At 37.5% G+C, this 14,794-nt stretch overlaps 1 protein-coding gene across 1 annotated transcript; it reads left to right on the top strand.

Annotated features, from left to right (window-relative positions):
- The first annotated feature begins 3,078 nt into the window (after nucleotides 1-3,078).
- On the top strand, nucleotides 3,079-14,794 carry LOC134656142 (senecionine N-oxygenase-like). The gene is made up of 8 exons (XM_063511663.1): nucleotides 3,079-3,216; nucleotides 5,523-5,725; nucleotides 10,245-10,383; nucleotides 11,917-12,088; nucleotides 12,483-12,761; nucleotides 13,218-13,381; nucleotides 13,914-14,057; nucleotides 14,555-14,794. The coding sequence occupies exons 1-8, from the start codon at nucleotides 3,151-3,153 to the stop codon at nucleotides 14,756-14,758; spliced, it is 1,371 nt and encodes a 456-aa protein (XP_063367733.1). The 5' UTR covers nucleotides 3,079-3,150; the 3' UTR covers nucleotides 14,759-14,794.

Genomic DNA, 14,794 nt, shown 5'->3' with positions numbered 1-14,794 from the left:
CTACTCTAAGATACGTATAACACGAACGAGTAAGTACCTCCTGATAGAGCAGGTCAGAAGCTATCAATTTAACTCAATGTATGTTTAATATAAATATAGGATATTTATAACTCGGCTTACTATAACTTACATAAAAATACACATAAATATATAGCTCATGAACCACGATTTTCTCTTCGATCCGGTTTGCTTTCGGTTTATGAAACTCGAGTTTATATTTAGCAATGTTCCCTTAACCACCTCATTAACTTCGGAAGATTCAAACAGTAAAATAATATTACGATAAACGCCTTACAAGTAAACCTACAATGGCTACACCATTAATTAAATTCTTTACCACATATGTAATTTATTTAACATAAGTTTATGACAAACTAAGCAGCTCGTTTTTCGCAAATGATACTTATCCTTGTCTCATTCACTCACAATTTATTGTTATTGTGCAATACAACTGATGTAAACTTGGTTAAATAACTAACTTGTTTGTTCATATTTAAGTAGCAGAAAAGTTCCCTACGCTAAAATAACTTACACAAATAACCTATAAAATGTATTATAAAACCACTGGCATGTCCAAAGCCTGAACAATTCATATCTTCAGACCAAATTAGCGTTTCCCCACGCCTGAACTAACGCGTGAAGCCAGTATGAACATTCAATTACACACGCCACTGGTCAAGTATTTATCAATTAATGAAAATTTAATACAGGGACACACTACCATGTCTGACGAACCTTTTGCCTCAGGAAAACCAGTGTAATATGACCTCCATAATCCTAACAACTACACGTAACCGAAGATCTAATGTTTTCTGAGAAGCGAAGGCTCGGGGAGTAATTTAAACACGCTAGCGTGGACCCTGTATTTAATATGGGCATTCCGTACAAAGTAGGGCGTGAGTGGCCGACTAGGTACCTAGTACAGCCTGAAGGACGTAAGTCCTTGCATTTCAATGTTACGGACGTCGTTTTTATGAGTCTTTGATTGTAGCTACGGTGAGAAATTTATGTATTTCGTAGAAATAGGTACATGGGTCTGATGGTTCATTCTTGGTCTAAATAGCAATATCTGCGAATATTATTTTTATGTGTGTTATGTTTGTGTAAGTATAAGTATATTTCATTAGTCTCTTATTTAAATAATAAGTAGATATTTATAAAAATGTAAACGAATACGAATAACAGTGCTTTACTGTTATTTTCTTATTTTCCCGGCAAATTGTATTTTTCGAAATTTCCAAGATAAAAAAAAGTAGTGTAAATTCATCAATCACAATAATACAATTGCAATGAGATTAATACAGAAAGTTAATTTAAATAAATATTTTTACTATACATTACAAATACCTAGCTAAAAAACACAAGTAGGTAACTCAACTCTTTCTCTCTCATGTTAGGTTTAATCCCGGTTGCATCCTCCGCTTGAGTTGAGTAACCAGTTACATACAACCTAAGTAACTCAACTGCGCATGGAATAAAATGATTAAAAAACTAAACGTTGCTAGCATGAAGTTCCAATCTGGATGATTGAATAGGCGGTGATTCGTGTGACCCTTTAAATTCGTCGGGCTAATCTACTCTGAGGAGGGTAGTCATCTGCAGAGCACGCGCAAGACGCAGATAAATCTAGATTATTCGGACCAAGCTAGCTCACTTTTTCCTGTTCAAGACGATACTAAGTTAGCTCTAGGACTCTAGATTTTATTGAAAATCACTTTTTTTTACTATTTCGTAAATACAATGTTTTGACCCCAGTATCGTTAGTGTTAAATCCTGACATTCCTGACAGTTAAATTACCAGGACTTAATATAGAAAAAAAATATACTAGCTAAATATTTCACGATGTACACATCATTAGGTACACATCATAAGAATCCGAGTGCACTTGTGTGGCGACGCAATAACATTAATACCATATTACTATCATACTCGTATTTAACGTATCTAAATACGCCGTTTTATAACGTAAGATGTATCTCAATACCTTCCTGGTCCTGACGACCGGTCTGGCCTAGTGGGTAGTGACCCTGCCTGTGAAGCCGCGGTCCTGGGTTCGAATCTCAGTAAGGGCATTTATTTGTGTGATGAGCACAGATATTTGTTCCTGAGTCATGGTTGTTTTCTATGTATTTAAGTATTTGTATATTATATATATCGTTGTCTGAGTACCCACAACACAAGCTTTCTTGAGCTTACCGTGGGGCTTAGTCAATTTGTGTAATAATGTCCTATAATATTTATTTATTTATTTATTATAATAAAATCATACTATTTTGAGTGATATACTGTATCGGAGGACCGCGTCCTCTCACAAATTCTTTTCATGGTCAATTTAAAATATAATACAGTTGTCGGCGAATGGGCTCTGGCGAATCTAATTTTCGCCCGGAGGGTTTGCGCCCTGCGGCTTTGCCGATGCACAATGCAAGGAATTGCCGTGAAATTACACATTTTTGCATAAGTGCTGTGAAACCCTTAACTTTGACAAGTGGGAAATGTTAATAAACACTTGTAAGCTGATTCTAAATACACATAATTCACGCAGTAGGTAGACGATTTCTCATTTTCATTTAAGTATGCATACCTACGTGTTAGCTACATTTTGATTCAATTCGAACGTACGCAATTTTTTTAAATGCATTAATATTTTATGAAATGAGGAACCTATACTCTTTATTACGTAAGTAATTGGTTGTAAGATTATTGCCTGCGGAAACAGAAAAAACACTAAAAAGTATTATAAATAGGTAGTTGTTTATTTGAATAATACTAATATAGAAAAGTAAAACCTACCCCATATTTATTTTAATCCGTATTTTTTTACTGACAGTATAGCTACAGTTCAAGATAAGCGTTACAGTAAGGAGTTTCCTCCAAAGAATACTGAGCCGGTCGCGCTCGGGTTAATGGCGCGTAACTGTTGCCGAGCTTTTAGGTTTGCTAAAACCTTAAATGAAGGAATACTGTTTATATAATATTGTTTTATTACAGTAGCGGCAAGCAAGTTAACCGTCACTCGTTTAATATTCGATTAATTTGTTTGATGACTAGATAAATCATTATCAGCAAAGGTCAAAGTTACGTATAAGTGACACAGAACAAGTGCCGCTTTAGTATTCCTCTGGCAATTCAATAAGAATAGCGTGAAGATGTATAAACGTTTAGTGTTTTGTGGCTTGTGTGTAGTTAACTATATCACGTGTCAGAATATTCAGGTAAGATGGAAACTGCAATTAATATTACGTTTGAAACGTATATAGGTACTTAAACATGACACAAAGTGCGGTTATCTTGACAGCAGATAGGTACACATGTAGTTTTATTTATGCTTAAAATTCGCGAAAATAAGGCAAAGCAACGTGCTCGTTTACGTCATTAGGTTATAAATTGCGTCAAATAAATTAAACATTTATTTTTCACCTCAGCAGCTCGAACAAGGGTACTTTGCTACTTAAAAACAGTGAGCAAAATCGCATTTTGCTCACTGAGTGAGACAAAATGAGCAAAATGCGATTTTGCTCACTCAGTGAATACTCACTCACTCAAAATAAATAACCAACATTACCAACAATTATAAAATTCCCTTTCTAATATCTAAGCACGTGGGTATTCATTACCTAATAAATAAATACTTCGAAGCCTCAATCGAGTGTCAATTTATTCAATTATAGGTATTTCAATGTGAATTAAAAAAATTTTTAAACTCATTCTGCGAAACTCAATTATATAATTCAGTCTGAGTACGTTTAAATTTAACCTTAATATGAAGGTCCTATTTTAACAATAAATGGTGATTTGATTTATACCTCTAGATATAGCCGATATAGGTAGTTATACGAAATTTGCCTTTACTGAAATTAAAAGAAAATAAAGAAAAAAAGTGAAAAATAAATATAACTACGTAGGTACAGACGCGATATAAATTTACTGGAATAGGCCACCCCGCGCACGACGCAACCCACAGTGCAAAGGGGCCGCGTTGAATTGTGATGGACAACCTGTATTTTTATACATAAACAGTTTTTTGCAGAAAATTTAATCACCTACATGCTTCGTATCTTGCTTGCCCACAACCTTTTATCGTAAGAATAATTCCAGTACCAAAAATATGTACCTTTTTATCGTAACAATAATTCACCGAAATCATTATAACGGTTTTCGTTTCGAGCCCGCGACTACAAATATAGCCAAGGTATATTTGTCATGTCATATATGTTACACCTATACCATGCCTATACCTATACCTATCTCGAGTTTGGTACAACACTGTTTATTTGTTGACATACCTAATCTTGTCCCTGATTCATGACATGACTACTTCAAAACATTTAGTCACTGACTCTCACTCGGCAGTGGTGGTGTACGCAAGCGCGAACGTTGTATAGGATTTTTATCAGTCATGCATTGTGTGGTGATAACAAGATAACAAATTCATTAATTTAAATACATTTACCTGCAGTCGACATATTGCATTACGTCACAAGGTCAAGTCATGGTGAGTTACCTAGTATATAAATATTTTTAAGTACATATATGTTTGACTGTTCGTGTGTATTAACGTATCATATAGAACTAATAAATATAAAATAACTCATAATTTAAAATTATTTTTTCACACACATGTTTGTGTTATAAAAATGAGAAATGCCTTTATCGGCACATTTACGAAGTGCGGTATAAGGTATAGGTAATGTTTTATGATTTATAAACTCATAATCCATAGGCTTTGTGCATAGTGATAAAAGTTGCATGGAAACATTCATAATTCAAAAATTACTTTTTCCGTTAATTGTTGAAAAAAATACGATCATAAATTAGGCATCGGAGTTTTTATCGCACGGTAAGACGTGCCAACGTAAAGCTAAAGCGAGCTATGGAGTCGACATTAGCAATAAAAATAAACTTATATTCAGACTTATACTCATTTATTTATTTAATTATAATATAATATATATATATATATATATACATACATACACATATACATCACATATATATATAATATTATATTAATATGATTTATTTAGTTATTTTAATTTTATATTCAAGGACAAGAATATTGACGAGTTTATAAACGATCCTTTAATTTTGTCTTCCATGACATAAATATTACAAATAAGAATAATGACTATTTCTTTCGTATTGATTAATTTATTTTAATACATATAATTTGTACCTCTTTTGATATACATATTATAATATTGTTTTTTTAGAAAATTCATAATTATAGACCTCTATGGGATTAAATACCACGCGTGAGATCCGAAACATCAGAAAAAAATCCGATCCGCTTGACCCCCCCCTCTCCCCCCTTTCGCCGGGCCTCACTGCCAAAAATTATATTTTTTAAGAAGTTTCCAGAAAATTCTGGAAAAATTACATTAAAATAAGAAATTATTCATTCGTTCTCCAGGATTTTTTTTAATGTCGTAACCTTTTTCACGTAGAAAAATCTCAACCGGAAAATTAGTAGCGGCGTCAATCAATCTCCCGCATGTAAACTTGCATTTGTCTTTTTCAGGGGAAAATAAGCAATCCACGAGTCTGCGTAATCGGAGCAGGTGTGGCCGGGCTATCCTCAGCCAGATATTTGAAGGAGGAAGGCATTAATTTCACAGTCCTAGAATGTACGAGATACGTCGGTGGTACATGGCGATTCGACCCTAGAGTGGGGAAAGACGAGAATGGACTGCCTCTGCATACGAGCATGTATATGCATTTAAGGTAAAAATCTCCCTGGATTGATTAGGCGTATTATAGTCGTGCAGACAGGGTTGGGCAAAATACTGGCTTCCACGTATTTGAAATACAAATTACAAAATACATTTTTAAAAGTATTTGAAATACAAAATACAAACTACTTTGGTGACGGGTATTTGAAATACAAAATACAAATTACAGTGTTTAAAATAATGTATTTCAATTACAAAATATACCTTTATTTATTTTTTTGTTTAGCATTTAGTTTTAGCGTTAACGAATATCCTTTCATATAAACTTATAGGGTCATTGCGCTAGTTTTCGTCCAGCTCTAGTTTACGTCCACTTGACGAAATTTGAATATACACCTACATTCCTGCACAAATTTGGACTGATTTCAATCCTTATGTCTAAGGCGTCTAAGCAATATATCTGTCTACATATAACAATGATATTTCGCAAAAAGGAAGCGCTGGTGGCCTAGCGGTAAGAGCGTGCGACTTGCAATCCGGAGGTCGCGAGTTCGAACCCCGGCTCGAACCAATGAGTTTTTCGGAACTATGTACGAAATATCATTTGATATTTACCAGTCGCTTTTCGGTGAAGGAAAACATCGTGAGGAAACCGGACTAATTCCAATTACGGCCCTAGTTTACCCTCTGGGTTGGAAGGTCAGATGGCAGTCACTATCGTAAAAACTAGTGCCAACGCCAATTACTGGGATTAGTTTCCAACCGGACCCCAGGCTCCCATGAGCCGTGGCAAAATGCCGGGACAACGCGAGGAAGATGAAGATTTCGCAAAAAGGAGTAAATTTAAAATGAAATATATATTTGATAATCCGTCAAGTCGTCGAAAACTAGTGCATGGACGGAAACTACTGCAATGACCCTATCCCCTAGATTTAAACGAAAAGTTCCACGCAGAAGTTGACCTAATATAGATCCAGTATCCAGCCAATGAAAATTGTATCTCGGCTGGATCGGAGGTTCGCGGTCGGCTCACAGCTTGTGCGAGAGATTAGACATTTTAGGATTATAGAATTTAATAAAATGTATTTATAGAAATGTATTTTGAAGTTTGAAGTATTTGAAATACAAAATACTAAATACATGTGAGTGCAGTATTTGAAATACCAAATACAAAATACTTTTGAGGTAGTATTTGAAATACAAATACAAAATACTAATTTGTATTTCAAATACGTATTTCAAATTAGATATGAGCGCCGCGCCGGCGCGCCGCCGCCGCCGACAAAATTTTCGCGCCGCCGCCGCCGACGCTGCTCTACCGGCGTGGCATCGGCGTGACCTTGGTAGTTACTACTACTTTCAGAATCAGATAATATATTTTCAATCGAGTTTAGATCATTAACGGCGCCACTTCGAATAGTTTATAGGTATTCAAAAGGTATTTTAGGCCCATATAATTCAAAAATATCGAAAGCAAATGCAAACTTATCTGTTTAGTTCTTTGAGTATATAGCCTAAGGAGATGTGATAACGTAAACTCTTCGAACAAATTTTTTCGCCACTTTCAGCGGGGGGCGAGGTAAACACCTACAGCACACCACCAAAAGATAAGTAACTCAACAGACACAGATTTTGCTGTTGCGACAAACGCACACTACAAAAAAGTTCAACACATCAAAAATTACACGCACACAAACAGAGTTTTCACATAACTATGCAGCATACATACGAACATGATAGTGATGGGACACATCTGAAGAATGAGTCAAATCAGTTTGATGAATGAACTGAATTGTCTTATACTACTACTATTTATTATAAAATTGTAAAAGTGAAAATTCTGTACATTGAAGATATTAGGTAGCCAATAAAATGATTTTTTGTATGTATGGCTGTCTGTATTTATGTGTCTTTGTGTCTTAGCCAGCACGCACAGCTAAACTGTGGAATGAACTGTCGCCCGCAGGTTTTCCGGGCTGATACATAGGTAAAGATATCGTCCCATAGAAAATTTGAATTTCGCGTCTTTTTTTACTGACATTATTTGCTTGATCAGCTATATTAAACAAACTGCAGTGATTGAATGAATGAATGATTCATTCAATCATTCAAATGTTGAGTCGCTTTTTTGACTTTGTCACATCCCTTAAGACCGATTCGTCCCCGTACCACTGTATTCATGTTTACATTTTTCTGTCGTTTATGTATCGCAACGGTTTTTTCTTTAAATGGAGATTGTACTTCAATATACATTTAATAGTTATTATAAATACTTATATATGATAGGAAACGCGATCTTGTTGCGAATTTGAGCTATCAGATCGCCTTTTACACGATAATACTGCACAAGTCATCATTTTTTAAGAGAAACGTCTCGCGACACGGAACGATGTAAAATGGCGGTGAAGCGACTTCAAGTAGTTTTATATAACGTGTTTGAACAGTTGACCAATGTACTTTGCCGGAGGGGGTCGCCCGTGTATCACATCTCCTTAGGCTATATACTCAAAGGTTTAGTTTAGAGTGTTTAGTAACCGCGCTACTAGTCTTGGGGAAACGAAATTATTAATATCAATTTTAACATCAATACGCTTGTAATAAACATACTGATTGTGATTTCCTTCCATTTTTATTGTGGAACGTTCCACATTACAATTTATATATTGTATATACACTAGACATATGGCAATCACAATGAAAAAATTAACTGTGTCAACTCTGGCTAACGTGAGACTCTAACCCACATCTTTGGATTACCGATCCAATGCATAACTAATTTTGCCAGCTAACCATCCGTCATTTACCGCGAAGTTAACCATTGCAAGCACGGTTAAACGTCTTTAAAAGGTATAAAATGGGGTTAATTTTGAGATATTAAGCGTTTCCACATCTAAATGTCCGGCCGTTGTTGGCTTCGCACGGAAGGGCGTCGGAATCAGGTCTCGTTTAAACTTGGCCACTGTTCAAATTTCAAGCTTTGCTCTCTCGCAGCTCAATCTTTGGCCTTGCATCGCTCGCATGGAATTATACCGCTATCTGAACCTGCAAGTTTTTGGCCCTGTTTGGAGCTCAACTTTCGGCCTGTTTTAAAACGCTTGAGTATTGGTCCTTATCCGATCTTAGCTCCATTGCAGCTCGGCCTTTGATGTCGCACGAATGCGCCCGCAGGAAAGCTTTTTTTTTTTTTTATGATATAGGAGGCAAACGAGCAGACGGATCACCTGATGGTAAGCGATTACCGCCGCCCATGGACACCCGCAACACCAGAAGGGTTACAAGCACGTTGCCGGCCTTTAAGATGAGAGTACGCTCTTTTCTTGAAGGTTTGAAGGTTTGGTTCCAGATCTTTAACACTATGGCTTCAGTCTTTATCGGCCTGCGCCCTCGCTCTGCTCTCTTGCAGCTCGGCCTCGCACAGAAGCGCGCCGCAATCGGCGCTCCAGGCGTTCGGCCGTCAGCCAAGCTTACACTTGGCGTTCGATTCTTAGCCGTATGCTTACCTGCAGCTCATCCTCTGGCCTCGCATTGGGTGGCGTCGAAATCATGTCTTCGGTGTTCGGTGGTATCATGTGTTCGGTGTGGAGCTCGGCCTTGGGCCTCACTTTTTGACATAAATCGGTTTTGTTGGGTCGATATTGGTTAATGATGGAGCTCAATTTTCTTTGGACTGTTGACAAGACGTTTCCCTGATACAGTCAATCCGCAATTTTTAACTTAGCACAAAAGATAAGGGCCTCGCTAAGATCTTCCGGCCAGAGCCTCGCCAAGATTAAGACCGCCTCTGATGCCGCGCGATACCGCTTGTCCATAGTTTATACGATATAATTTTTTTTTTCGTACCATTATTCAATAAATTATTCTTGAGAATAAAAAATGCATTTGTTTCATAACTTTCTTACAGCAAAAACATGGCTTTTTGGTAAAATTTTGGTTTGAATTCTTTTTTTATGAATCGAAGGTGTTTCAAGGCCACGCCGCCGATTCGCCGCCGCCGCCGACCAATTTTGACCGGCGCGCCGCCGCCGGCTAAATGCCTATCGGCGCTCATATCTATTTCAAATACATGTAATTGAAATACTGCCCAACCCTGCGTGCAGATCCCGAAAAACATGGTGTAATCTATATGTATCTGTATATAAATACAGAATACGTCTCATTCTGATGCACTTTGTTAGTTTAAATTTCTGCAATATTTCGTAGTTGTTTTCATTTTGCCTACAATTAAAAAAAATGAACAAAGAGTTATCCAGAAAGAGTAAAAATGACGAAATAAGCATCATTTCTTTTTAGAATTAATTTTACTCTCAGCAGTGCGATTTTTGGACCTTTACGAAATTCGAGACAATCAAACTGATATTTTATTTAACTAAAACTTTGTTACTAAATATAAAAACGATCTGACCACTGGCAACGATTTATGTGCATGAGATATATATCTAGGTCTTCTACGAACAATGGGACATTACGTATTACAAAGAGATTTCATTTTATCATGAAAATAAATCATAGTAGGTACTGTGTACAAAGTAGGTCACTACACTCAATATAAAACAAATAACACATATTTCCAGGACAAATCTGCCAAAGCCCACGATGGAACTAAACGGGTACCGGTTACCTGATGACGCGCCTTCCTATCCCGGTTGGGAGCGCTACTACAAGTACCTGAAAGACATTGCCAAACATTTTGATATAGAGAAGCATATACAAGTAAGAACCAATATCGCGTTTCAATGAAATTATAATTGATATTTTTAGTTTTTAGTTGCCCATAGATGAATAGCTTAAAACTAGCACGCTGTTCTATGGAGCCAGCCGCGGAACCGCCGGAACTTCGGCTAAAACTCCTCCTTGGTGAAGGTTGCAAGACATTCAGTCGGAACGCTCACCACAAAACAATAAAAAATCACAGTGTGTCGAGATTCCGACTTCGCGACCCTCAAGACGAATCCGGACTTCACTCCTGCATAATACCTATATGTAGGATGACGTACCAAACTAGATACGTATGAAGCATGTCTCCTGCTCGCATTGTAGACCCCAGCGTGTATTTACACGTCAATTGTAATATGAGTAGGTACATGTAGTGCATAATAATTTTTCATCGTATTTCCACGGAAACGTACAAACGTGTCTTGCTATTTCAGTCAGTCTCGGTTAGGGCTTCCAATACCGGACTTCTCACAATACCGGTATTAATACCGAAACTGTCTTCATCAATACCGGGATCCCGGGATCCCGGTATTGGATATGAATCGCTTAAAAATATATAGTTTTATTAAAAAGGGGAATTAGAAAGGCTCACTGGAATACCAGATATGTCCTAAAAGCTATTACAACAATAAACAATCAATGCCGCCATCTGCAATAATTTTATTTCGCACTCCAGGTTGGCAATAATTTAATACAATTTGTTGACTTCACCTCACCAGTCACATTTGTAGTCCAACTTAACCAACCAGACAACAATTTTCAAATTTCCGTCAAAATTGGTTTGCCATTATTACAGTTATCCTTGCTCTTTCGTTTTATTTTTTGATAAAATTATAAGAACTAATTATGTTAATGTTAATGTCACTATCATCATATTCATCACTCACATAACTTCAGGATTCATCCACCACCAACCACCAAATATTTATCTGACGAATAGGCAACGATCTTGTTTCAATAATAAAATGAGGGTTAGAGACCAGTTAGACCAAGTAAAGTCTGCAACGATTTTGATAGCATACACAGTACGCAGTGCAAGTGTTATTTGTACGTCATTTCATAGAATTTTGACGTTATAACACTTGCACTGCGCGTGCTATCAAAATCGTTGCAGACTTTTCTTGGTCTAACTCTAGATGCGTCTGACGTTTAGTAAGCTTTTTGAATTTTTTGATATTGGATTTTAAGGGTTTATACTGCGCATTTCCCTCATTTTTTTAAATACCGGAATCCCGGTATTGCCTTTAAAAATACCGGTATTGAAAAATGCGTCTAAACAGACGGGATCCCGGGATCCCGAAATACCGGGATCCCGGTATTGGAAGCCCTAGTCTCGGTACAAAAAGTACTGAGGTTGACTGAAGTAGCATGACAAATACCAACGTTTTCGAGAAAATACGACGGAAAACAATTATAAACTACATCTGTATTACACGGAATTCAATGCGGTGTTGATTTAAGTACCTATATGATAGCAAATATGACACAGGTAGGTACATTCGTAAATTATATAAGTTCTTCTGATTGCAGTTCCTACATCTAGTGGAATCAGTAAAAAGGACAGATAATGTGTGGAAAGTAAAACACAAACATGTCATCACTGGACAAGAGTTTGTAGAAGATTATGATTACGTGATAGTGGGAACAGGACATCACAGTAAACCCAACAGACCTGTTATAACAGGAGAAGGGATTTTCAAAGGTAGATTTACAAAATGTATCATGATTATCATCTCTTGGATTAACATGTAATAACGGTCGTTGAATCTAATCATTCTATAAATAAGTTGTATAAGTTTCACTGCAAAGTGTGTTTACCATACCCATGTCGTTTACCTGAACTGGGCCGATTTTTATTTTGTTATCGTATAAGTATTCTCATATTCTCAGAAAAATCATAACAGTGGCGTTTGTACAGTCGCCATCAGATATATCGGAGCGACCAAGGTGCTCACAAATAAGTATCTAGACAAGCACTCTAACGCCTTGACAATAGAGGCGTGTTCAGATATTTGTGAGCACCTTGGCCGCTCCGATATATCTGATGGCGACTGTAGATGCATGATGTTCATCCCTCTATTATTCGCTATTTTCAGGCACCATAATCCATAGTCACGACTACAAAACGCCGGAACCTTACGCCCATCGCCGAGTCCTCATCGTCGGCGCCGGGCCCTCGGGCATGGAGATAAGTTTGGTGGTCGCCGAAGTCGCCAGTCGACTGGTTCACAGCCACCACTCGCCTGCCAAATTCGATACCACCCACTTCCCAAGCCATTATGTGAAGAGACCTGATGTGAAGGAATTGAATGAGACAGGAGTGGTTTTTGTTGATGGTACTTTTGAAGAAGTTGATGATGTCATTTTGTGCACAGGTAATATGAACCAATGATGAAATAGACGACTTTCTTGCGTATTCTTTAAGGGGCTCATTCTCGTCATCGGATAATATACGTCTGTCTGTGCCTAGGTATGCACAAATTTCAGCTCAATCACAGACACCGGGAAGTGATTTAAATTTAAGTTAGGTACTAGATTTGAATGCAAACTAAATAAAAGTGTGTAAAAATGCTATCCAGTCTGGTAATAAATAGTTATCTATAAATAAAACCTCGAGCACACTATTAAGCTCTAGAAGAGCGTAGCCAGTTAATTAATTTATTTCAGTATATTTGGCTCCATATGATGAGTAAGATCTCCAGATTTTTTTAGCCTGCAATATGCCTGTAGAAGATCGACCTTTGTTACGATTACCAGTAATCAGTACCAACATCCATTTGCTGCAATTGTACTATTTCAAAAATCTACTTAAAACGCGTCACATTTTCCAGGTTACGAATACGACTACCCCTTCCTCGATAGCAGCAGCGGCCTGACGTTGTCGCCGAGGAGCGTGGTCCCTCTCTACAAGTACATGGTCAACATACATGAGCCCTCCATGGTGTTCATGGGGCTAGTGGTCCGCGCGTGTCTTGTTGTTGCTATTGACGCTCAAGTAAGTGTAACTGCCGTGTTATGATGATTTTTATTTGCATTTAGAACGGAATAAAACACGCCGCGTGAAATTTGCGACGGAAGATAACGGCCATTGCGCGGGTTTTAACGTTTTAACTCAAAAGGTATCTCTGAAAACGTACTTACTTCTGTTTAAAATTTTGCTCGTTATATACGTCCCTCTAAAATAACTGCTGTGGTATGCAGGGCGACGATATACGATTGCAATTGAATATAAATTAGACATGTTTTCCTGATATTTTTTCTATGGAGCTAACTTTAACCTAGTAATGTTGCAAATTTAATCTAGTTTACGTGTGAATTATTTTATGCCATTTACCTTTTTGTAGAAACGTGTAACAATTAAATTTAAAAAGATACGAACCGTGTACCATTACTTGAACAAAATAGATCATTAAGGACTGATCTTCATCTTATCTACAAGACATCTCCACGTAAGGTACTTATAAGTATAGGTACCTATTTTTAATTATATTTGTAGTGAAAACGTTTCTTTTTTGTTTCATCTTCAGGCACGTTACGCTACAGCTCTAATAATGGGAAACTTCACTCTACCGTCCAAGGAAGCAATGATGGCGGAATGGCAAGCACGTGCAGATCCACTTCTCGCCAAGGGTCGCCCGCTAAGCGACATACATCTGTTAGCAGATAAAGAGGTATTCAGTTAATCGACATGAAATTAAGCTCACTTATTTTAGCTTCTCTCATTGACCTCAATACATGGCGCTGTATTTTCATTCAGTTCACTCGTTGAGCCGAGTGACAACGTTGTCAGTCGGCTCTCCATGCCTTGAGCGAGGCATTCGATTCTTCGGGCATTTTATGCGGTCTCCAATGCATGGTGTGGAGAGATATATGATTTAGGCCGAATTTATGGCGAACGTGCTCGGGGTTGGGTTAGATGAGATGGTCGAACGCTGTGAAGAGGTCGGCTGGCGGCAGTTTGCACCGTTCAGTCGACATGGCTTATGACCACATGAAATAGAGACATATATGGTCGCAATCCTCAGCAACGAGAGAACGAGGAAAAATAAGACTTTCATTTCGCCTATTTACGACAGGTCCTATTTTAAACCCTAGTGCTTTCTTAGCTTCTATTATCATTCTTTCATTCTCTTTCTTATTTTTTAATTAGTTTCATATATGTATTTAGGACGCCTACTACGAAGGGCTGTCAAGAGAAGCCGGTATCGCCCGAGTACCACCAGTCCTGTCCAAGATCCGTGACATGGACACTAAGGCCAAACTACAAAACTTGTACACATACCGGAATTACGTGTACACTGTGCTTGACAGTGAAACGTTCACGCGACGCCTGGAAGACGAGTCTACCACATCAAACAACACTGTCATGTAAACTCGAACTAAACATTAAAATAAATGTAAATTATTG

This window comes from Cydia amplana, chromosome 17 (assembly GCF_948474715.1).
Source record: "Cydia amplana chromosome 17, ilCydAmpl1.1, whole genome shotgun sequence".
Taxonomy (NCBI): Eukaryota; Metazoa; Arthropoda; class Insecta; order Lepidoptera; family Tortricidae; genus Cydia; species Cydia amplana.
This window is presented reverse-complemented; position numbering and strand designations above follow the sequence as displayed.